The sequence below is a fragment of the Acartia tonsa genome, chromosome 4 (genome assembly GCF_053477335.1).
Source record: "Acartia tonsa isolate MP-2025a chromosome 4, ASM5347733v1, whole genome shotgun sequence".
Classification (NCBI taxonomy): Eukaryota; Metazoa; Arthropoda; class Copepoda; order Calanoida; family Acartiidae; genus Acartia; species Acartia tonsa.
The window spans coordinates 22,592,161-22,617,603 of record NC_137263.1 but is presented as its reverse complement, the minus strand read 5'-3'; the positions used below and the strand labels follow the sequence as shown (position 1 = coordinate 22,617,603).

Below are 25,443 nucleotides of genomic sequence, written 5' to 3'. Positions count from 1 at the left end.
ATTTTAATTAGTTGGTTCATTAATTTAAGTATCCATACGTTTTAACCAATTATTGTAATGTACATAAGGGATAATTTTGTTTATTATTATATGGGATGTATATAAATTTATTGTCTTATCCCTTAGGATCCATGGTGTGTGAGAGGTGCCAAATGTGGGCATATCTCACAGCTGGCCACTACAGACCAATCCAACAATTTATACGCTTTCCTACAAAATCAGAAATTAAAGCAAATATTCTTCAAATATATAAATTTAAGTAAAAATACTTATATCTATATGAACATCTCTTTTTAAACCTTCACTTCTTTAGACCAATGACAAAAGATAATTCTTTTCTTAAAGCCAAAAGGTTAAAATTTCTATACTTGTTTTTTTACAGTTAATTAATCATTCCTTAAAAATTTGTTAAATTAAAAAATAAAGGGAATGAAAAATATTTTTTTGATTAAAATGATTAATTATAAAGCACAGATGCTAAAAAAAATATGCTATGAAAAAAATTAAATATCAGCCCAGCTTTCAAGTCAATGTGTACATTATATAATTGTTTTAAATGCAATGAATTCCAAATAGTATAAGACATTAAAATAGTTTTCAAATGACCAATACCTTTTAAATTATATTAAAAAGTAATGACCAATAATAAAAAAAATCAAACTCATAGAATTTTACATATCAAATTCTTTTACATACACACACGTATATTTGATATTAAAAGTCATAATACACATTTAAAAGCACATTGAAATGTGTACATTACTATAGAAATGCCATTTCATAAATTGAATCCTAAAACTGCATAAATGACCAACACTGTAATGTACTCCGATAAATTGATGCTCGCAGCTGGTTAAAATAATGATACCCCCAGGGGCGTCCAAGCTTTTTATTTTCGGGGGGGGTAAAATTTTTTAAGGGGGGGGGTAATTCGGTTTTTGGGGGGGGGGGTAAATGGCGCGCGAAGCGCGCCGCAAATTTCTTTTATCCCCCCCTAAATTTTTTACCCCGGGGGTAAAATTTGCTTGGGGGGGTTAAATTTGTTTACCCCCCCCAAAAATTTACCCCCGGAGTAAAATTTTTTGGGGGGGTAATTTAAATTTTTCCTCTATCATATTATCCACGTATATTCTACATCCACTGTAGGCGACGGGCTACCCAATCAAACAAATTTGGATTTGAGTTTACAAGCATCCACTCTTAAGGCCACAGACACCAAATAATCAAACTTAACCTAAACTAACCTAATCTATCAAGTTTGGATAATTTAATTCAATGTTGGAGAAATTTTGTATCAGAGTGAAAATAAAATTTATTTCTCATTTGTTGTTGAAATATGTGGAGAAGCTAATAATTATGTCTTCCTTATTTGGAAAAAAAAGTGTCAATACTAAACTACAAGAAGAATCTTATTACCTAAATTAGACTGGTTATTTAATTTTAAGGAAGGTCATAAAGCCCAAATTTTTTCAGCAAATGATTATTGAAGCAAAATGTACTGTATTTCTGCATGTTTTTGTGCTGTATAGATACTGGGGCAAGTATTTTACCTAAATGACGTCATACAATACAAATGACCAATCATAGGCCAATAACAGACTAAATTACCAATGGCAGGCTAGTATACATTTTAATTTACCAATGGTAGGCAAGTATGACGTCATTTTTTATAGGCAATATAGAAAGCTTCTCCAAACATACTATAAAGGTGCAGCTAAGAAAATCTGCATGTTTTTGTGCTGTATAGATACTGGGGCAAGTATTTTACCTAAATGACGTCATACAATACAAATGACCAATCATAGGCCAATAACAGACTAAATTACCAATGGCAGGCTAGTATACATTTTAATTTACCAATGGTAGGCAAGTATGACGTCATTTTTTATAGGCAATATAGAAAGCTTCTCCAAACATACTATAAAGGTGCAGCTAAGAAAATCTTTTCTCGTATTCATTCGAATCCGGTGGATAGGAACCGGTTCTCATCCATACGAAAAAACTATGTCTATCATCGTATTATATCTAGCTTTCTACGAATATAGAAATGTACAATCATATGATTAAAACCAGTTTTTTTAGCCCGTGCCTTCGGCAACTCGGGGCTAAAAAAACTAGTTTTAATCTTATAATTGTACATTCTATATCCGCGGAAAGAAGCGGTTTATAATAAGAAATAACTATACCAAATCTAAAAACATTAAATATTATGATAAACGTATTTATTAAACAAAACATTTTTGTTTTTTTTTAGTTGCGATTTTGTACGAACGTCTCAAAAATGGGACAGATTTAAAGAATTGGGGAAGTGAAAGCTACGCTGATGACGGGAAGCTACCACATTTTTATCAAGGTAAAGTATCATACTTTAATCTGTAGGGAAAATTTAAGTGTATGTCTTAGAATTAAACCATCCTAATTTTAAAAACTTAATGCATCATATTTTAAAACCTGCTTATATGTCCTATAGTTTCTATGAAAAGCAAAGATTAATTAAAAGAGACTAAAAAACATTAAAATAAATTTGTATTAGCTTTTTATTTATAAAAGTTAAGCAGCTGCAAATCCAGCCACAGTGGGCTATTTATTTGACGGGAAGGGCAATAGCTAGCAATTTCTTAAGCTACAGACAAAAAAGTGTATTACTTTATATAATAGAATATGAATGAATAATGTTTTTAAAATAAAAGTTTAAATTTTAAGTGAAATAAAAGTAATGAGAATCTCTTTAGTATTGTGTGACAGGAAGACATTTCTGTGATAACAAAGATGCTTGTTCTGTGCAGGGAGTAGCAGACAGTTTCCTATTTAGGGTGCAGGGAGGAGCAGACAGTTTCCTATTCAGGGTGCAGGGAGGAGCAGATAGTTTCCTATTCAGGGTGCAAGGAGGAGCAGACAGTTTCATATTCAGGGTGCAGGGAGAGCAGACAGTTTCTGTGATAACAAAGATGCTTTCCTATTCAGGGTGCAGGGAGGAGCAGACAGTTTCTGTTATAACAAAGTTGCTTGCTCTGCTTTTCTATTCAGGGTGCAGGGATGAGCAGACAGTTTCTGTGATAACAAAAATTGCTCTGCTGTCATGTTCATGGTGCAGGGAGAAGCAAAGCAAAAAAATGTATAATCAATATTAAACCAGAAAAAAAGGAATCAATTAACAACTCGTTTAAAATAACTTTATATAACACTTTTACCAGTAAAGAGGAGAGACTTTTTCTAATTAGTTAATTTCATTATTTTGTAAATGTATTAACCACAACCTGTAATTAACCCAAGTATAAAAAAAAATGATAACTTCGTTGACTAATTCTTGTAATAATTTTTCCTGTTCAATTTTCCTAATATTAAGGAAGTTATAATTATAAAAATAAATCTCAAATATCTCACTTCAAATATCACAAACCATTTTAAAGTTGTTTATTTGAATGTTTACAGCACATTATTAAAAATCATACAAGTATAGCTTTTGAAATGTATTTTGACTACCAGAAAAGTTGTAAGAAAAAAAGATTTTTTCATGTGCCCTATCCTACAACAAAAAAATGTTAAACTTTTCCAGTATGGCTTCAAAAACGATTAATATCCGCTGGATTAGAACCGATTCTCAGCCATACTGAAAAACCATGTATAGCATCATATTAGAGACAATTTTCCACAAATATTAAAATAAAGATCATAGAATTAATACCAGTTTTGTTAGCCCGGACCTTCGGCCCCACGGGGCTCACAAAACTATCTTTAATCTTATTATCTTTCATTCACAAAACTATCTTTAATCTTATTATCTTTCATTTCAATATCCGCGGATAATACAATAATAGTTATTTCTCGCATAGTATTATAAACGGCTTTCCGCGGATATAAAATGTACAATTAAAAGATTTAAACTAGTTTTTTTAGCCCCGAGATGCAGAAGGCACTGGCTAAAAAACTGGTTTTAATCTTATGATTTTACAGTTTTATATTCGTAGAAAACTGGTTATAATAAGGTGCTAGACATAGTTTTTTCGTATGGATGAGAACCGGTTCTTATCCACCATTCGAATAAATACGAGAAATAATTATTCCTTACCTGGAAGAATGAAGAACAATAGATGGAGGACCCTGGATTGAGTTGGTTCCCTTGAATGATTGAAGCTCCAGGTTGACCTCTGAGAGGCTGGAGGCCAGGATGGAGGCTCTCACACTGTGCTTGCTGCCCAGCCTCACACTTCGAGATAGAAAGTTGTATCTGGCAGCCTAAAATAATTAAAAATTAATTTTATTTTAAAAAATAATCATTTCAGCCACCTGCAATGAAGATTTTTATATTGCCTATAAAAAATGACGTCATACTGGCCTATTATTAGTCAATTAAAATGTCTGTTGGCCTGCCATTGGTTATTTAGTCTGTGTATTGGCCTATCATTGGTCATTTGTATTATATGACATTTTTTTTATAGGCACTATAAAGATCTCTAGAATAACAACTTCAATCATCTTTTTCTGATAAAATTTTCTAACTGTCCACTATTATAAACAAAATTTCAAGGCGAAAGCAATAAAAGAATATGAAGTAATGAAATTCATGATAATTAAAACCAAAGCGTAGAAAAAATGTCTGACACATACAAATTAAAATTTTTGTATCTTAATTTCACAAAAATACGTTATGTATGTATAACATATTTCATTTTTTTTCTTAATCGAAGAATCACACCTGTTAACCATTTATCAACAGGACCTTTCCTTTCAAGTTCTTTTGTAAGCTAAGAAATTTCGCATACTATGTCTAAAATACGTTATAATTTGACATGCTTCCAATAGGTTATGATAATTTAATGCCGAGGAATTGATTTAAAACTTTGGAGGATGATTCCTGTATTAGTTATTAACATTTTGGAAAGCGTAGCAACTCTACAATTTTTGTATGACATAATTAATATTATCCTACTGATTTGATTTTTTCAACAATGATTCCTATTACAACAAGGTACAGTTTTCTAAGCAAATCATCTGTTTTGAGATTATCACAAAAATTTATCACAGTGCTATTTATAAACATGAATGTCCTTGTTTTACAAGTGTTTAGCGCGTGTCTTTTTGGCTTGGAATGTGGTTTAACAATTAGAAATAATTAGCGCGGTTTAGCTAATAATTTATAAATAACAATTAACAAGAGAAAAGCAGCCATTTAATTCTTTAAATGTAAATTTTTTTAGACGTATAAGAAAGGCTACAAATTTTTCTTTTCCTAGGTTTTGTACAAACGTTTTCTTACTCGTTGGATTAACAACATTGGGAGATTTTAATGAATTTTGATTGGTTGGTTCATTTAATAAGGGTCCAAACGTTTCAACCACTAATTGTAATCTAATGAAGGGGTAATCATCATTGGGGATGTAAATTAATTTGTCTGCCATTGTCTTATCCCTTTAGATCCCTGCCATTAACAACTTACAAAGTAATAAATGTCGATAAAAATCATTTGAGCGAAAATTATTACAATTCAAAGATTTAGCAAGAAATTTTCGCAATGGTCGACTGAGCGAATTCAGGACAGTTGTAGAAGTAGGGCAATCATCATGGACATGATTATTTATCATTTAAAATCTCATGAACGGCGGAATCGAAGCGGAAGGCGGGTTTTAGGTTGTTTTCTTGGAAAATGAATTAAATTTGACTATTTAATTGTTTAAATTGAATATTGTTTTGTCATGGTTATCCCTGGGGCTATTAAACATACATTTTCTAATCAAAATTAAAAAATAAATAGTTCCAAATAAAATTTGAAGTTTGATATAATTTTTAATTGCAGTATAATTACGACTGACCTTCTTGTAAGACACATATACACAATATACATTGCTAGTTAAATTGTCTCGTTTTCACATTCAAATTTCTTCATCAATTTTACAATATAAACAAGGACATTAACATCAATAACAACGAACAATAGTCCAAAGGGATAAGACAATGGCCGATAAATTGATGTACATGCTCAATGATGATGCACAAAATTATACCTTCTGTAGATTAAAATTGGTGGTTGAAACGTTTGAAAACTCAACCAATCAAAAAGTCCCTAAAGTTGTTGAAACAACGAATAACAAAACGTTATCATAAAAACTTTGGGGACTAGTGTCCTAAACAGTCCGTTGTCCCCTCTCTCTCTCTCTCTGAGAATAATGTCAATTAATATCTATTTCTATATATTGTTAATTAATTGTTTACTTCCTTGACAGACAAACTAACGTACGAACTAATATATATTATAGGGTAGCTGCGCTACAAATAATTAGTCCATAGCAGACTACACTATGCACGAACAGACAAGCATGGCAAAATTGTGTTTCATTTATTTCATAATCATAAACAAAGGTCTTTAAAAAGTTTATAATAATAATTATCTATGAATTGAAACAGTTTTACAGCATTGTTTTTATATAAAGCTGAATATCCTATAAAATTTATGGAATCTAAAATTTATGATCTTGTTGCCTTGAATGGGACAATGTCATTAGGGATCTGAAGGGATAAGACAATGGCCGATAAATTAATGTACATCCCCAATGATGATACACAAAATATCCAATTCTGTAGATTAAAATAGTGGTTGAAACGTTTGAACAATCAACTGAATTGAACAACAAATCAAAAGTCCCCAAAGTTGTTAAGCCAACAAATTTTTTATTACTTGAATCTTAAACCATATAATCTTGTAACATAATAAAGGTAAACTTGTAGCTGGCCAAAATAACACAATTTAACTCATTCCCTTGGATGAAGGAACTGACCAATTAAAAATGTCCACGAAGGCAAGTTAGATTGACGACAATTTTTCCCCTGTCATAATATCCCTGCATTTCATTTTGTACATCCATTGTTATTATTGAAGAAGGTATTGAAGATTATATTGATACACTTGAAGAAGATGATCATAAACGTATTGATGGGTATAATGGTCAGAATATTGTATTATATTGTAAGGCTGGTGTAGATTATAATCAACATTCACTGCAATATTCATGTTCACAAAAATGATAATTAGGAATATACATGGATCTAAAGGGATAAGACAATGGCCGATAAATTGATGTACATCCCTAATGATAAAATGCACTAAATTACTCCTTCTATAGATTAAATTTAGTGGTTGAATTGTTTGGACAATTAAAATAATGAACAACCAATCGAAATTTAATGAAAGTCCCCAAAATTGTTAGGTCAACGAATAAGATAACGTTATTATAAAAATTTGGGGACTAGTGAATAAACAGCCCAAACTTCCCTCCCTCCCAGGGGATAGGACAATGGATGATAAATTATGCTTTTCTTCAATTATGATAAAATTCTAAATTAGATACATAAGAAATACATTTTTGTTTGGTGGTCAGGGGAGAGTTGTTTGTCCAAACGTTTCAACCACTAATTATAATTACAGAAGGGTTAATTTTGTGTATAATCATTAGGGATGTACATCAATTTATCGGCCATTGTCATGTCCCTTAAGATCTCTGATATTGTATAATGTATAAACCTCAAAAGATTTTAATTGCTAACTTTAGGGTTTCAACGAATTTTAAAGTAGCTTACATTATATATAATATTTAAAAATTTGAATAAATTATGAAAAACTTAAGATTACAAGTTAAGAGTTAAAAACAAGTGAATAAGGTGCTTTATATTAAAGAACAAGATTTAAATTGATAAACTAAAATGAATAATATTATTCAATTTTGAGATTTCAAATGATAATAAAATATTTAAAACTTTTTGTTGAAACCAGCATTTAATAATTTTTTATGCTGATAGCCAGGGATATAATGGGATAAGACAATGGCCGATAAATTGATAACATCCCCAATAATGATACACAAAATTACCCCTTATGTAGATTACAATTAGTGATTGAAACGTTTGGACACTCAACTTAATAAACCAACCAATCAAAGTTTTCTCCAGTTCCAAAGTTGATAAGCCAACGAATAAGAAAATGTTTTTATAAAACTTTAGGGACTAGTGTATTATACAGCCCAATGTCCCCTCCCTCCCTGGAACAAGTCCTTACCACCAAAATATGTTGTAATTGAATTTATTTACATGACAAGTGGTCATGTAAATAGTGGGAGTGTTAATACATAATTGACGCCAGGAAGGAAGGGGACATTTGGCTATTTATTACACTAGTCCCCAACGTTTTATAATAACGTTTTCTTATATGTTGTCTTAACGACTTAGGGGACTTTTGATTGGTTGGTTCATTAAGTTGAGTTCAAAAGTTTGAACCACTAATTAACAGAAGGGGTAATTTTTATTATAATCATTAGGGATATACATTAATTTATCGGCTATTGTCTTATCCCTTTATATCCCTGAATTGACGCCAAAATTAAGTAAGAAATGGTAAAAGATAGGCCTAGCCTCATGTTGCCAACAAAAACTTTGAAGGTGGGATAGGGGAATGGTTTGAAGAATGTTCTAACTTGACCCTTAATCAGCTAAAACCTTTATTAAATAAAATTTGATTAAATAGATTCATTTGTAGTGAAGCTAAAATAGATATATCCAAACGTCCGACCGACCAAAATATTAGCACTACTTTGATGTTGACTAAACATACATTTTGTTTTAATTTAAAATGAACTATAGATTTTAAACTATTTATGCTTTACAGGCAGAAAAATCAAATAAAAAGGTATCTGCGTTATGCGACACTAACAAAAAACGTAAATTTTAAAGTTAATTTCAAGACTCAGTATGAAAAATGTTTTATCAAGTTGTAAAAATATTTAACAATGAAACATATGACTATTAACTTTAATGCTTTTCTATTTGCAGAGTGAATTCTGTAAAGAAATAACAATATAACTGTCACAGTTAAGTTATTTCTTATTAAAAGAATAATTGAATATCATGGTATAAAATGGGCAACATGCCACTTGAGTCGCACATGAATACCAGGGCTCGGCAGCTGCGTTTATATGCATTATTCTTAACAAGCCACAGCTCAAGATTTCAGTATAAAATTAATCCATTGGAGTTGCAACCTAGCAGTGGTTATTTTAATAATCTAAAGCCGCCAAATCTAGAACAATCGCAGTTGCTGATGAGCTGTAAATAATAGGCATCTGCCTACCCTTTGATAAATACAAATAAACACTTAAATTTCTTGTGATTATAATACTTGATGTTGCTCGCTCATGAATTGGCAAAAATTAGTTGAATAAAGTCGTCAAGAAATGAAATATGTGTGTTGAATCAAATATTGCAATTACATGGGTTTGCCGTAATCGTCAACATACATCAAAGTGTATGGATTGTATACCCCCCCCCTCCCCCCCTACACTCCTCTTTCAATTGAACCCATATGAGGTATACTTCAGAGATCTAAAGGGATTGCCGATAAATTTACATCACCAATGATGATACACAAAATTACCCCTTCTGTAGATTACAATTAGTGGTTGAAACGTTTAGACACTCAAATTAAAGATCAAACCATTTAAATTTCAATAAAAGTCACAAGGGTTTTTAAGCCAACGAATAAGAAAACATTATCATAAGACTTTGTGGACTAGTGTAATAAACATCCAAATGTCCCCTCCCTTCCCTGGATATTCTTAGAAAAGCTTTGGGTTCTAAGGATTGCTAAATGTATGTATATTGTACATTGTCCTTATTTGGAATACAATAAATTATTAAACACTCTTAAATATACACACACAATTTATCTAAAAGTAATCCTTTGAATTGATAAATTTCATATTAAAATCTGCATCTTATCAATTTTAATTGAGTTTATATGATGTGAATATTTGAATTTAATTATAAAGTTCCTACTAACTCTTTGCTAATAATTTCCTAATGTAGCGGCACACATCATTGATTTCCAGCATTTTTTTCACATTGCATAATTAGTTATTGTAATAATCTGATTTTATGGTTATTAATTTGATTATTGTACAGCCGTATATAAATTTTGAAGCAGATCTTGGGGATTTTTCTCGTATTCATTCGAATCCGGTGGATAGGAACCGGTTCTCATCCATACGAAAAAACTATGTCTAGCATCGTATTATATCCAGCTTTCTACGAATATAAAAATGTACAATCATAAGATTAAAACCAGTTTTTTAGCCAGTGCCTTCGGCACCTCGGGGCTAAAAAACTGGTTTTAATCTTATAATTGTACATTCTATATCCGCGGAAAGCTGTTTATTATACGATGCGAGAAATAACTATTAATCTAGCTGCGGCGGCTGCTTTCTTACTTCGTTTGAATCTTGTATTCCCAGGGAGGGGGAGGGGACATTGGGCTGTTTCATATACTAGTCGCATAAGTTTTATCTTAACGTTTTCTTATTCGTTGGCTTCACAACTTTGGGGACTTTTATAAAAATTTGAATAGTTGGTTAACTAAAATGAGTGTCCAAATGTATCACCACTAATTGTAATCGACAGGAGGGGTATTTTTGTGTATAATCATTGGGGATGTACATCAATTTAACAGCCATTGTTTTATCCCTTTAGATTACTGTGCATTCCCGTTTCCTGAATTAAATGTCTTACTTTTTATTTTATTAAAAATAATTATTTAGATTTGTGCTTTATGGCTTATGTTGCAAAATACTTATAACCATAAATTCAACACAAGAAAGGCTTTTTGACGTTCTCCAAAATATTGTTGCTCCCCCCCCCCCCCTCCCCCTTCCTTCCCGTATTAATTGTATACAACAACTCCACCTACGCGGAAAATAAATTAAGTTTTTATAAAAAGTTAAAACATGTACACGTATGGTTAACAATATCCAATTTATAATTTATTCTCCTCTGTTGTTACGAACCGTTTAATTATTCTGTAGAGTGACAAAAAAAATAATTTATTGTTCAAATAAAAATGACCTACTTTAATGACAATTTAATTGTTAAATAATATGAGACCTATAAATTAAAATCTACTTTCATGTGGAAATGTAGCTTAGCAATGACATACTTTATCAAGAAAAAAACACAGTTTCAATTTAAAACAGTTTTAGCTAGTTGTTTGCGCTACGTTTAGATAAAATTGTCCTTGTATAAATTTCGAAGTATAAAAAGGCGTTATTGATCTTATTTATTTAAAAACTAAAATCTATCTATTTTTTGGAAGACTTAGGCTTCAAATATTGAGATATTTGTGCTTAAATGATTGATTCTATTGTAATATTTAGTAGCTATATGCTTTATTTAGACGACACTGGATACAAAATAACTGTTAGATGCCAGGGATGCAAAGGGATAAGACTATGGACGTTAAATTGATGTACATCCCCAATGATGGTACATAAATTACCCCTTCTGTAGATTACATTTACTGGTTGAAACGTTTGAACAAGACTTACTTAACTAGCAATTAAAAGTCCCCAAAGTTATTAAGCCAACGAATGAGAGGACTTTGGGGACTAGTGTAATAAACTGCTGAATGTCCCCTCCCTTCCTGGTTAGATGTCAATACCCATTACAAGTCCATAAGTAAAACAATGTAAACAAATGCGCTCACGATATAAAAATCCAAAAATGTTTCTGAATAAAGCTTATTGTGTAGTTTTTAACGCCGTTAAAAAGCCTTCACATTAGGAGAAAGAACATTGGGCTGTTTATTACACTAGTCCTTAAGGTTTTTTAAAACAAAAGTTTCTTATTCGTTAGCTTAACAACTTGGGGGACTTTTAATGAATTATGATTGGTGGGTTCATTAAGTTAAGTGTCTTATCGTTTTAATCAATAATTGTAATCTACAGAAGGGGTACATTTATGTATCATCATTGGGGATGTACACCATTCTATCGGCCATTGTCTTATCCCTTTGGATTCAGAATGGAAGACTAACGGACCAACACTTTTGGAGTAGATTGGCTTGGAAAAAATTAATTATATGCAAAATGACATTACAATTTCACCCTAATAATCAATCGATATTTGCAAATTAACTTTCACAATAACAAAAAAAACAGGGATAGGGGATTAGGAAAAAATCACTTTGCCGCCAAGTTTTTGGCTCGCAAGATTAAAAATGATTGTTATACTTTTAGTTATCCTGCTATAAAGTCTGTTAAACCGAAATAGACTGGTAGCTAAAAATGGCCTGTAACTTAAATTGATGATATATTTTAACCAGAGTTGTGGAGCCGGAGCCGGGAGCCGTGGAGCCGCCATATTTTGCTGGAGCCGTAGCCGTAATTTTCGTTAAAAACGGCTCCGGCTCCGGACTAGATAAATAAAGAGATTTTTTATAAATTATAATTTGGTAACTCTGTTTTGTCATGTACAAACGCCTCTATTAAGTTTTTCAAGTCCATTTTTATCAAAAATTGAACTTTTAAAACCTTTCAAAAATAGACGTGGGGAAAAAAATATGTCGAGTTTTTTTCTTGATTTTAGGTCGGAGCCGGAGCCGCACCAAAATCAAATGGCTCCGCAACGCTGAATTTTTATCAAATCAATGTTACTCTCTGACGAAAATGTCATATTTTAAAAATGCACGGTCAATAAGTTTTCATTTAAAAAAATTGTTGTAATTTCCGAAGTTTTTTTATTCCCGGACACCCTGTATAAAAATTCCACTCTCCCTTTTCTTCTATGAACCCTAGTACACAAATGACAGGGATCTAAAGGGATAAGGCAATGGCCGATAATTTGATGTACATCTCAAATGATAATACACAAAATTACCCCTTCTGTAGATTACAATTAGTGGTTAAAACGTGTGTACACTCAACTTAATGAACTAACCAACAAAATTCAATAAGTCCTTAAAGTTGTTGAGCCAACGAATAAGAAAACATTATTAGAAAACTTTGGAGACTAGTGTAATAAACAGCCCAATGTCCCCTCCCTCCCTGGTATAAATGTACATATGTGCAACCAACCTAACATCAAATAAACAAGAATCAATTTTTGCAAAAGAAAACAGAAACTGGTAATTAAGACATTTATAAAGTTTGTAGAAGACTATTTGACGATAATTTTTTTTTTTTTTTTTTTTTTTGGGGGGGGGGCAGGTCCCAAAAGTCTATGGTCAAATCTGATAATACATACACAAAACATAGTTTATTACATAGAAATAGATTTATTATTGCGTGGATCTTACACCAGATTATCATATACTCTAATTAACGGACACTTGTAGCGGGCTAAAGTAATGATCCCCACCTTCCCACCCTTTACCCCATCCCATCTCTCCTACTGTATGAACGAACTGACCGATTAATAGAAATAGCGACCAACGACAGTTTTCCAATTTTCCAGCGACAGTTTTCCCCTTTCATATTATCTACGCATATTCTACATCCGTTTATATAACTAGCGGCTTCGCCCCTAGCCACTAGGGGCTTTGCGCCAAGAGGTTTGATCAAACCAATTTTTCGTATTTTAGATTTAAAGGAAAATTTTTAAAAAAATTGGGGGGGGGATTTTTTTTTTTTGGAGGGGGGGGGTAGTCGACCTCACTATTTTAATTTTAGTTTTAAAAAGAAAAAAAATTGGTGGGGGGGGGGGTTGGGGTGTCCCACCCCCCAAGATAATAGTTACAAACCTTCCCGGGACCTATGAGAAGCTACCCTGTAAAGAGAACCCGATCGGTTTAGCGGTTAGCGAGATCCTTCGCTACAAACAAACAGACAGACAGACAAACAAACATCGTTCTTGTATTATAGATGGTGAAACAAGCGAATAGACAGACGAAGTAACTTTAAGAAGAAACACTTGCTCCTCCTTATTAAGTGGTAAAATCCAGGCAAAAAGAAGAGAAATTTATGTTTATGCAAAGTATTGTCTCACTTGCAGGGAGGGAGGGAGGGGTTATTGAGCTGTTTATTACAATAGTCCCCAAAGTTTTATAATATCATCTTCCTTATTTGTTGGCTTAACGATTTTGGGGATTGAATTTTAGTTCATTAAGTTTTAATCACAAATTGTAATCTACTTAAGAGAATTTTTGTGGTATAATCATTGGGAATGTTTATCAAATTATCAGCCTTTGTCTTATCCCTGTAGATCCCTGGCCATCATGGCTTGCCGGAAGGATTTAATCACAATTCGTTAATATTTTGCAAAATTCTTTCTTTCTGTGTTTTTTATTTACATAAAAAATCAAGGTACAAGGAATAAGGCATCTGGTAGTAGTTGGATACAGATAGCTAGAGAGGGGACTGTTTATTACAATAGTTCCCAAAGTTTTTTAAAAGGTTTTTTTTTTATTAGTTGGCTTAAAAACTTTTGAAACTTCAGTGAATTTTTTTAGTTCAGTTAATTCATTTAGTTGAGTGTTCAAACTTTTCAACATCTAATTTTAATCTACAGAAGGGGTAATTTGATCAATTATCGGGCATTGTCTTATCCTTTAAGATTCCTGAGTTGAATATTTAAGTGTTTTTTTTAACTTTAAATTGATACTTTTTTGGGAAGCTTTAGTATACCTCTAAGAAGGTTTTTGGCTATTTTTGGGACTGTGTGCATAACTTTTCATAACCTTTATTTCTAATTCAAAAATAATAATATGTAAAAATTATTAAATTAATGAAAATAAAAAATAATTTAAAATTTATTCGGTGTATATGATCTTAGGATGTATTGTCAACTACTATCTTTTAAACTTAAATGAGAAAAAATTAATATCACCTATGAAATCCTAATTAAATGTACCTAAAGTACCAAAGTTTTATTTATTTGATTCGCTAGCTCAAATTTTTGTTACTTTCATAAAATTTTGATTTGTTTCTTCCAAACTTATAATGTCCAAACTTTTTAACTAATAATTTTAATCAAAATAAGGGGAAATTTGATTATCATTATTGCTGATTTACATCCCTAGTAAACTTAAAAGCGAAAAATGGGAAGAAAAATCCTTTGGATGATTAATTTGCAATTGGTTTGTGCAAAATTTTCAACCAACAATTTTTATCAAACGAAGGGGAAATTTTGTTTGTCCTCATTACTGATATTACTCTGGCAAAAAAGGCAAAAAAAATTGGAAAGAAAATCCTTTGGATGATTTTTGTGCGCAGAGAACCGGAAGCTTTGTGAATCAGATTAGTTTCCCAGCATTAATTCAATACAAAAATCCATTAGAAAACCACAGGATGATGTTTCTCACTTAATTTTGGCTTAATTTTGATTTATAACAAATCAGAAAATAGTAATAATATAAAAAAGCATGGCAGGTGTTTAATTTGCAATTCTATGGGAGAAAAAAAGGAACATAATTTAATCATTATTATAACGGGTCTTGTTTTTCTTAGTGGATATTAAACCAGATATAATTTAAAATAAAAAAAGACACTAAAGTATATTAAAATATTTGACGCATTATTAAAGAAATTGGTCAGTGTTTTCGGCTTTTATATGTTAATTGCGACTAAAATCATTTGAAAACTTAAACTAATATATAGCTAAGCAAATTCAAAATATCAAACAGCAATTAACAGCTTGAAATGTCAAAATTATGCATCTAAACTATTTAATGATTATTGTGCATTCCCTGTGGGGTCTATACCTCAAGTGCCCTGCAGGGCTATCCTAATTTTCAATTATTCGAATATTTAGCAACTGATATGGGCTTCAAGTATGCAGGTGCACAGAAATTGCAATAGAGAAAAAAAAGAGAGGGGTGGGAGTGCATTGCGCGAAAGTTTTTTAGGCAAATAATTGTATTTTTATGAGCAAAATTATATCTTTGAATAATATTTTTACACCAACCTGGTGTTATTTAAGAAGGCTGTGTACTATAGAAATTGATATATTTTTCTTGGATGTTGCACGAGATTTTCATGTACGAACTAACCATTAAATGAGGTCCATATTACCAAGCTAAATTGACGACATTTCTCCTTTCAATACATCCAGGTATATTCTATATCAACTTCTATAGACCCGATTCAATACGACCCCTGTATTAAATTGTTTCTTGTATTTGTTTATGTTATGCAATAATGAATTATTGGCAGTGAAAAATGATTTTCTATGCAAACAATGTATTCAAATGTGAAGCTTTTCTATAATTATGTCATAATGTACGGCCGTCACTCCGTCATTCCGTCGGTTTTAATTGTTTTTTGAAGCTCTTTACAGTGCCTATAAAAATAACGTCATACAATACAAAAGACCAATAATAGGCCAGTTTAAATTTTAATTGACCAAAATGGTAGGCCAGTACGACATTTTTTTTATATAGGCACTGTTAAAACTTCTTCAAAAATTAAATAAATAGATGTCTTTAAATTTGTTTTGTGATTTATTTTCGAAATCTGTTGAAATAAAAAAATCCTTTGGCACATTACCTTAATTTACTGTTAAATGTATTATTTAAAATGTTATTGGCTTATTATCAGAGTGCTACTTGTGTACTATTTGTTCTTGTTATTATAAAACTTTATACTTATACAGTTACTATACAGTGGGGTTATAGAATGGATTGTTATACACTTAAGCAACTATTTAATATTTTCTTCAATAGCTTACATTATTTCAGAGCTACTTTATTACAATAAGATTTACATATATTATCTTTGTTCTTAAAAAAGGATGTTATTCAACTTTTAGAAGGATTTGTAGTTTCATAAACTTCTTACTCAACTGTTCAATTTTCGTTTTACATTTAAAATTCGATAAAGGTTATAATTAAAAAAAAGATATCAAACAAATTTTCATTCAATAAGACATAAATACAAAGCAACATGGATTTCGAATTATTAGACAGGAATCCACTCATAACCCTACTGTATTATTCTACAGAAATATGCCTGTGTAAAAAATCTGAATGTAGAATATACGTGGATATTATGACAGGGGAAGGATTGTCGTCAAGTTACCTTGCTAACATGGAACTCGTTTATTGGTCTGTTCGTTCATCCATTAGGAGTAAAGGTGATTGGGTTAAGAGAGTATAAGGGGAGAATCGTTATTCTAGCCCGCTACAAGTTTCACTTTAATAAAGAACATAAAGTTCTGATGTTAGATCCAAGTAATAATATATCCATAGTAAAAAATAATGAAAAATGCTCCGACTTTGCGGTTATGAAAATAGTCTACTCATTGTTTTACAAGTTTTTACCAAGTATCAAATATTATTCATTTCTTTTATTTATGATGTAAAATAGTAAACAAAAGGCCCAAAGAATCATTATATTTTATTATAAAAAAAATTGGAACGATCAATTTCAATATTTGCAAAACTTTGAAAAAATGAAATATAAAGTGAAAAATCTACAACTTTGTATAGTTCAAAAGTTTAAAATAAAAGCAAATTAAAGAACTGACCTTAAAAAGGTTGAATTGAATTTATTGAATTTTGATTGGATAGTTCATTGAGTTAAGTGTCATAACGTTTAAACTACTAATTGTAATATAGAAGGGTCATTTTGTGTATCATCATTGGGGATGTACTTCAATTTATAGGCCAACTTTAGATCCCTGAGTTTAAACGCCTCAAATAAAAGGAAGAAAAAAGAAAGACTTTCAAGCAACTTATAGAGTAGCTATACTATTACAAATCAGAAATCTATGAACCAAATATATAAATCATGAATTTAGAAATTCTTTATTTTGAAAATATGGCTGAGGTCGCACAAAGTTCAGTCAAACAAAAGCCCCCTCGCTGTTCACCTTTAAAAAAAGAAAAATTCATTCACACTTCTTCTTTGCTTATTTTCTTTACCATTTTCTAGGATCATTTTGAAAAGGCCAAGTCATTGAAACATTTGTTTTGTTGGAATTTAAACTTATATTTTGAAATATGTAAATAAATATATAAATAATGTAATCAAAAGCAAGTATTTTGGTTTCAGTAGCAAAGTTACTTTATTGGTGAATAATGTCAGTCAATCACTCAGTTTTAAGGAACCTCTCTCCCTCTTTTATCCCCCCCCCCTCTTTTAAAAATATTGAAACTCAAATTTTTTTCCTTTTATTTTTCTTCCCCACAATGAAGAAATGACTACATTCCAATAATTTTTTTCTTGTTTTTAATTATTTAACTTTGTATACACTTTTCAACATCTTTTTGAAGAGAAGTTTTTGCTTCTATTTGACGTAATCATACTAGTTTCAACAGTATAATAATTTACTCTTTTATAAAAGGAAGTTAATTTCATCATGTCATTAGGCAGCTGGGAATTTAAATTGGCTACAGTTTGGTTGTATTTTTAACTTTGATGCTTCTAAGATTTGTAAATATAAGATAAATCAAGGCAATTACGTAAGTTTAAGGTAGCTTTCTATCCGATTGTAAATCGAAGAAGTGTTTTGACGAAAGATTTACATGAAAAGACAAAAAATCTAATGAAAATTTAAAAGGGAATTTTGATCACTGCACAAGTAAACAAAAGTCCATCAACAATCCCCACTGTTTTATATGACAAACATATTTTAACACTTTTTGCAGAAACTGCTTGTTGACCAATTAAATTAAACCAATAGAGGGGGAAGGGGTTAAATAAATGTATGTTCATACGCCGGGGACATTCAGATACTGACTTTCAATTGGGTCTTTGAATATCAATAGCGTCGGATATATTAATACAGCCAAGTCATTAAAAAAGAAGGAAAAAGCATTTGCAAGCTGGTGAAAAAGGTCCCCAAGACTGGATCATTGTAACTATCTGTATTCTATACTAATACATTTATTGCTGACCAAATCCTGCCACCTACCTTTGATATGAATGGTGAATTTCCTGACATCATGACAGCTGAATCTGAGTCACTATGGTATGGAGAGAGGTCACTGTGTTGACCTTCGTCATCAACTTCCTCGCGCACCTCGCGCATCAACTCAAGAACCTGAAATTATATTTGATTGTTAATTTTTTATTTTTTAAAGTTATATTTGGAGAAAAGACTTCTAGTTGACGTTGCAAACCGTTATTTTAATCTACAGAAGGGGTATTTATGTGCATCATCATTGGGGATGTACATCAATTTATCGGCCAAGTCTCACAATAACGTTTTCTTACTAGTTGGCTTAACATCTTTGGAGACTTTCATTGAATTTCATTGGTTGTTTCATTAAGTTGAGTGTTCAAACGTTTGTAATCTAATTGTACATCAATTTATCTCCAATGTCTTATCCCTTTAGATCCCTGACTATAACATAAAATGATGACGTTGCTAGAGAGAAAATTGTTGTTCATTCATGATGAAGAAACATAAACAACAAGAAAACAACAAACACAATCACAAACAAGGCCGTAAACAGCCATAACTCATTAAGATTAATAAAACTAATATGAAAATGCCCTCTTAGTGCATTGTAGAGCACAGACCCTCCCCTCGCTTATATTTTTCAAATAAAAAAAGAGAGGGGAAGGTAGTTTTTCATTTGTTTAATAATTTGGGTTAGATTTTATTGGGTACTGGGTAGGCCCTCAGGGTTAAAGCACTGCAGAAAGTCCCGTAAGAGTTACGGCTCCTTGCATTGGTTAGGCATAGGAAAAGTATATCCAACCCTCCTTGATTTCAGTTTTAGTAAATAGGAGGCTGGTTTTGACAGTGTATACTGGCCTCTCATTGGTCAACTTTATTGTATGAGGTCATTTTTTTGGTGCTACTTTGCACTGTCTCGTTAGTTTTCAGTTCTCGGACCATGAGAAAAAACACCAGAGAAATTATTTATCATAATTACATTGAAAACAACGTACAAAAAATCTTAAATAGAGTGAGAAAAATGTAGCTGTGTAAAACACGCAGTACGTGTAAAAAAAAAACAAGAATAAAATGGAAACAAAACAAATCTAAGATTTGAAGATGAGTTCAAGGATAGTAAAAGGCAGGGATCTAAAGAGATAAGACAATGGCTGATAAATTGATTTTCATCCCAAATGATTATACACAAAATTGCCCCTTATGTAGATTAGTGTTTGAAACGGTTGGACACTCCACTTAATGAACCAACCAATCAATATTGATTAAAAGTCCCCAAAGTTGTTGATGCTACAAATGAGAAAACGTTATTAAAAAACTTTGGGGGCAAGTGTAATTTACAGCCCATTGCCCCATTCCTTTCTGGCTAAAGGATAGTAAAAGAACTTTAATACCTAGAATTTCCATGTTTAGAAACCAAAATAAAACTTCAAATTCCATAAAATTTGAAAAAGTATAGAATTTGTTCAAAATACTGATTGAATGTAATTTCAATTTAGTTTAGTAAGGTTAAGGTTACCAATCAATACATTAAGTCATTTTGTAATTATTCGAATTTTTTATTTATTTTGCAGTGGCCCCATATATGGATATTTACGAATTTATGGGGGGCTTTGTAGTCTAATTATTATAAAAGTGTCAAAATTTGTCAAATGTATAAGTAGATAACGGAACATTAAAATGGTGTTAAAAGCGAAGCTTTTTTATTTTAAGACAGAATGTTAACATTGCCTTTTGAGCTGTTTAATACACTTGTCCCCAACGTTTCATATTAACGTTTTCTTAATCGTTGTCTCAACAACTTTGGGGACTTTGTGTATTAGTTGTTCATTAAAATGAGCGGCAACGTTTCAACACTAATTGTAATCTGCAGGAGGGTTAATTTTGTGTATCATCATTGAGTATTTACATCAATCTATCGGCCATTATTTTATCCCTTTAGATCCCCAAGTATTACATAGTCTAAAGACAGACAGCTAGGAAGAACCAGTGATAATAGGATAATAATAATTCCTTACTCATGATACAGCCCAATACTCAACCCAACAATGTCTTATCCCTTAATATCCCTGTGTAGAGACAGACAGCTAGGAAGAACCAGTGATAATAGGATAATAATAATTCCTTACTCATGATACAGCCCAATACTCAACCCAACAATGTCTTATCCCTTAATATCCCTGTGTAGAGACAGACAGCTAGGAAGAACCAGTGATAATAGGATAATAATAATTCCTTACTCATGATACAGCCCAATACTCAACCCAACTATGTCTTATCCCTTAATATCCCTGTGTAGAGACAGACAGCTAGGAAGAACCAGTGATAATAGGATAATAATAATTCCTTACTCATGATACAACCCAATACTCAACCCAACTATGTCTTATCCCTTAATATCCCTGTGTAGAGACAGACAGCTAGGAAGAAGCAGTGATAATGGGATAATAATAATTCCTTACTCATGATACAGCCCAATACTCAACCCAACAATGTCTTATCCCTTAATATCCCTGTGTAGAGACAGACAGCTAGGAAGAACCAGTGATAATAGGATAATAATAATTCCTTACTCATGATACAGCCCAATACTCAACCCAACAATGTCTTATCCCTTAATATCCCTGTGTAGAGACAGACAGCTAGGAAGAACCAGTGATAATGGGATAATAATAATTCCTTACTCATGATACAGCCCAATACTCAACCCAACAATGTCTTATCCCTTAATATCCCTGTGTAGAGACAGACAGCTAGGAAGAACCAGTGATAATAGGATAATAATAATTCCTTACTCATGATACAACCCAATACTCAACCCAACAATGTCTTATCCCTTAATATCCCTGTGTAAAGACAGACAGCTAGGAAGAACCAGTGATAATAGGATAATAATAATTCCTTACTCATGATACAGCCCAATACTCAACCCAACTATGTCTTATCCCTTAATATCCCTGTGTAGAGACAGACAGCTAGGAAGAACCAGTGATAATAGGATAATAATAATTCCTTACTCATGATACAGCCCAATACTCAACCCAACAATGTCTTATCCCTTAATATCCCTGTGTAGAGACAGACAGCTAGGAAGAACCAGTGATAATAGGATAATAATAATTCCTTACTCATGATACAGCCCAATACTCAACCCAACAATGTCTTATCCCTTAATATCCCTGTGTAGAGACAGACAGCTAGGAAGAACCAGTGATAATGGGATAATAATAATTCCTTACTCATGAGACAACCCAATACTCAACCCAACAATGTCCTGCTTCCTACTTTTAATTCCCTATAAATATATATTGATTTTTAAAGAATGGACAAAAAATAGTATCTACATATTTCTTAGACTATCGAAAATATTAAACATTTTATTACATGCCATTTTCAATTTAGGTAGATTTAAAAATATAAAAGCAAAAGTAATTTTTGTGTGTTTCCTTAAAATTTAAATGTTTTATTGGTTACCATTGAAATTTACGCTTTTTATACTTTATGATGTAAATTCATCAAAATAAAAACCTTCGTATTTTATTAAATCAGATTGCAAACAAATATAGATTTAGAAGGAGATACGGAAAGTGTCATGTGTGACGTCATAAAAATACGTCTAAAAAGAGAGGATGAGAGAAGTGGTAAAGAAAACCCTTAAAAAGAGATGGATTTAGACTTATCTTTATGACGTCACACATGACACTTTCCAGATATCTGATTTAGAATATCTCAATCCACTCTTGATTAAATAAGTGTATGTCACCAGTTTCTGTGTTTAAAAGCTGTTTTAATTTTTATTTTACGACCCTGAAAAATGACAATAACCTGACTTTTACAGTAACCACAAGCGCTTCCTCTTTTATAGATAAAAATTGGCGCTTTCACACAAAATGCCTTGTTGAGCACTGATACTCCCCCCCACCCCTTTATTTTTAAATTGCAGTTTTTCTTTTATTTGGTTTTTACTATAGGTTTGGTTAGGTTATATTGGTTACTGGGTAGCCACGCAAAATTAGGGCACTGCAGGGTTAAAATCCCCTGCAGGTGTTATGCATTGGAACCCCTCCCCCCTTATTTTCAATTGATTTAACTAATATTTTCAATTGATTTAACTAATATTTTAATTGATTTCAATAATAGGGGGGGGGGGGCCCGGGGGCAGGGGCGTCCAAGCTTTTTTTTTTGGGGTGGGGGGGGGGGGTAAATACCCCCTACTAAACGGTTAGGGGTAAATTTTAAATGGGGGGGTGGGGTAATCGCCTCATTACCCCCCCCCCCCCTTGGACGTCTATGCCCGGGGGGGTATCAGTGCTGAACAGGCACTTTATGTATAAGTACCATTGGGGGGGGGGGGGGATTAAAAGAGGTGCAGATATTTTGGAAGCTCGGCAGCAGCTAAAAGTGGCAGCAGTGTGTCACTGTATGTGTAATCATACTTTTTTTTTATTTTAAATCGGGTTAAACGAATATGACGTGTGACGAAAAGCAGGCATGGTTTCTTACTCCAGACTTTTAAATAGGGATGAGTCAAACGCAAAAAATGTTCGCATATTCTGAAACGAATGAGTAATTTTAAAATGTTATTTAAAATTTTATACATATAAAAGTTTTCTTATTTGAGGACTTTTCTTTTGGTTAGTTAGTTTTTAAATTGAGTGTCCAAACGTTTCAACTAATAATTGTAATCTACAGAAGGGATAATTTTGTGTATCATCATTGGGGATGTACATCAATTTATCGACCATTGTCTTATCTATTTACATCCCTGTATTTTAGACCCGGTTGTGTGCTAGGGGTGGCGGGTGGTTTTGAACACCCTCTTAAAATTCCCCTGACAAATCTTTCAACGCCCGCCATGGCTTATTTATGCGGCTAATAACCCTGCAAATTTTTGCGGTACGATGTCTGACAGTCTAACTGTCCTAATCAAAAATATTTCCAAAAAATTAACCGATTATAATTTTAGTAGTTTTGATTCGTTATGATAATAAGTTGTTTCGATTGTTTCAATCTATTTACCAAGACTGTCGATTAATATATGTTGGATAATATCCGTTTCTAGTACGTTTTCTTTAAATTTTCGCATCAGTGGCCATAAAACCATACACATAATATATACATAGTCTTGAAAACAAATTTGAAAAGCAAGTATGCGAAGGTAAAAAGTTGATTCGTGATTGTCGCCAATTCTAAATGCAACATTAACAGAGACGGGAAAATGTAATATGATAAAAGATGTAATATGATAAAAGATTAAGTTGAATAGAAATTTCATTAACCAATATGTCGATTCTTTTATTTAGTAGTTAGGTGTTTTGTCTGAAGATTAAAATTTCGATAACAACAGAACTGATTGAGTTCTCTCTTTTAGAGAAGCTACACGGGACGGGTTTAGGCTATTAATATTCAAGCTCTGGGATTGTGTTAGGCTATTTTTCTACCCCCTTGCCCTTTTGAATTTCCTAGATGCTAGGGGCGCTACCACCAGCAACATCAATAAAGTAAATATTTTATAAAGATATTCAAAAATTTTGATTCGCATACTGTCTTTTGTTCATATCATAAAGCATATAATTTAAGAATAAACTTCTCTCTCACTGAACTTGAAAGGGTTGACGCCCTGGGTGACTTGACTCTTGACTACCGTGGACAAATTTGTCTGTCTGCATGTCTACATAAATATCTAATTCACAAGCTCATGTTAAAAATAAAAACTTAGGCTGTTACAGGGGGTTGGTACGTGATGAGCATTTGTTAAAATTTGATGGCACGTGATTCTTAAACATGAGATATTAACCTATTGGTGTTATTTTCAATAATTAGATGTTTGGTTTTTACCCTTTTAACCTATATAAAGCCGAATTTAAGTACAGTAAGATCTTTGAACCACTGAACCGATTGGTTCCAAATGTTGAGGAAATTTATTCACTTTTCCCGATCAGGTTCAAGACTATTTAAAGTAAAGAGAGAAGAAAGCGAGGGAGGAAGGGGACATTGGGCTGAGTCTCAAAAGTTTTATATTGACATTTTCTTATTCGTTGGCTTCACAAACTTGGACACTTGTATTGAATTTTGCTTGGTTGGTTCATTAAGTTGAGTCTCCAAACTTTCCAACCACTAGTTGTATTCTACAGAAGTGGTTATTCTGCGTGTCATCATTCGAGATGTACATCAATTTATTGACCATTGTCTTATCCCTTTAGATCCCTGAGAAAAGGTCTTCTTTAAATTTTATTTTACCTTAATTTTTGTTTTAATAATTTAGTTACATCAATATCCTCAAGGATTTGATTTTAAAATAAATTGTAATCTCGACTAATAAAGATTAAAGATGCTTTAGTCGACAATGACAGAATATATTTTAAACCAGAACCATTAATTAGTTATGTTGTGTTCACAAACATTTTTAGAAAGCACACCGTTTTTTAACAAAGTTCGACTTCCTTTTTATGTCATTTATTTTCGAGAGCTTTGTAATTGTCGTGAAATGAATTTAGGCAATTAAAAAATCCTCAAACAATAATTTCATTTAAATCATTAAAAAAAATAAACTAGGCGTTTAAAACGAAGCCTCACTTAACCCTTAACAGTCGGGCCCCTTGCCGCACCTTAATCAGTCGGAGGGGGGGGGGGGTTCAACGCCCCCCCCATATTATCTCAGTTCCTATTAGAGCAAGTCCCCTGTGTTATGATGAATTTCCGACCTTTTATAAGTCTAAGTCATTTTTCGCTTCCTTCACCCTTTTATTTAACAACCTTTGTTTTTAGGTCCTTTTTTACTTAAAAATTTCA

General features: G+C 32.1%; 1 protein-coding gene across 1 annotated transcript in view; it reads right to left on the bottom strand.

The window, feature by feature from the left end:
* LOC145316455 (uncharacterized) overlaps window positions 1-25,443 on the bottom strand; it is a 152,842-nt gene that overhangs the window by 55,924 nt on the left and 71,475 nt on the right. Inside the window, exons 2-3 of the mRNA XM_080156966.1 lie at window positions 18,664-18,792; window positions 4,070-4,236 (exon numbers count right to left, since the gene is read on the bottom strand). Of these exons, the coding sequence (XP_080013092.1) occupies window positions 4,070-4,236; window positions 18,664-18,792 (296 nt within the window). The remainder of the gene's footprint in view (window positions 1-4,069; window positions 4,237-18,663; window positions 18,793-25,443) is intronic.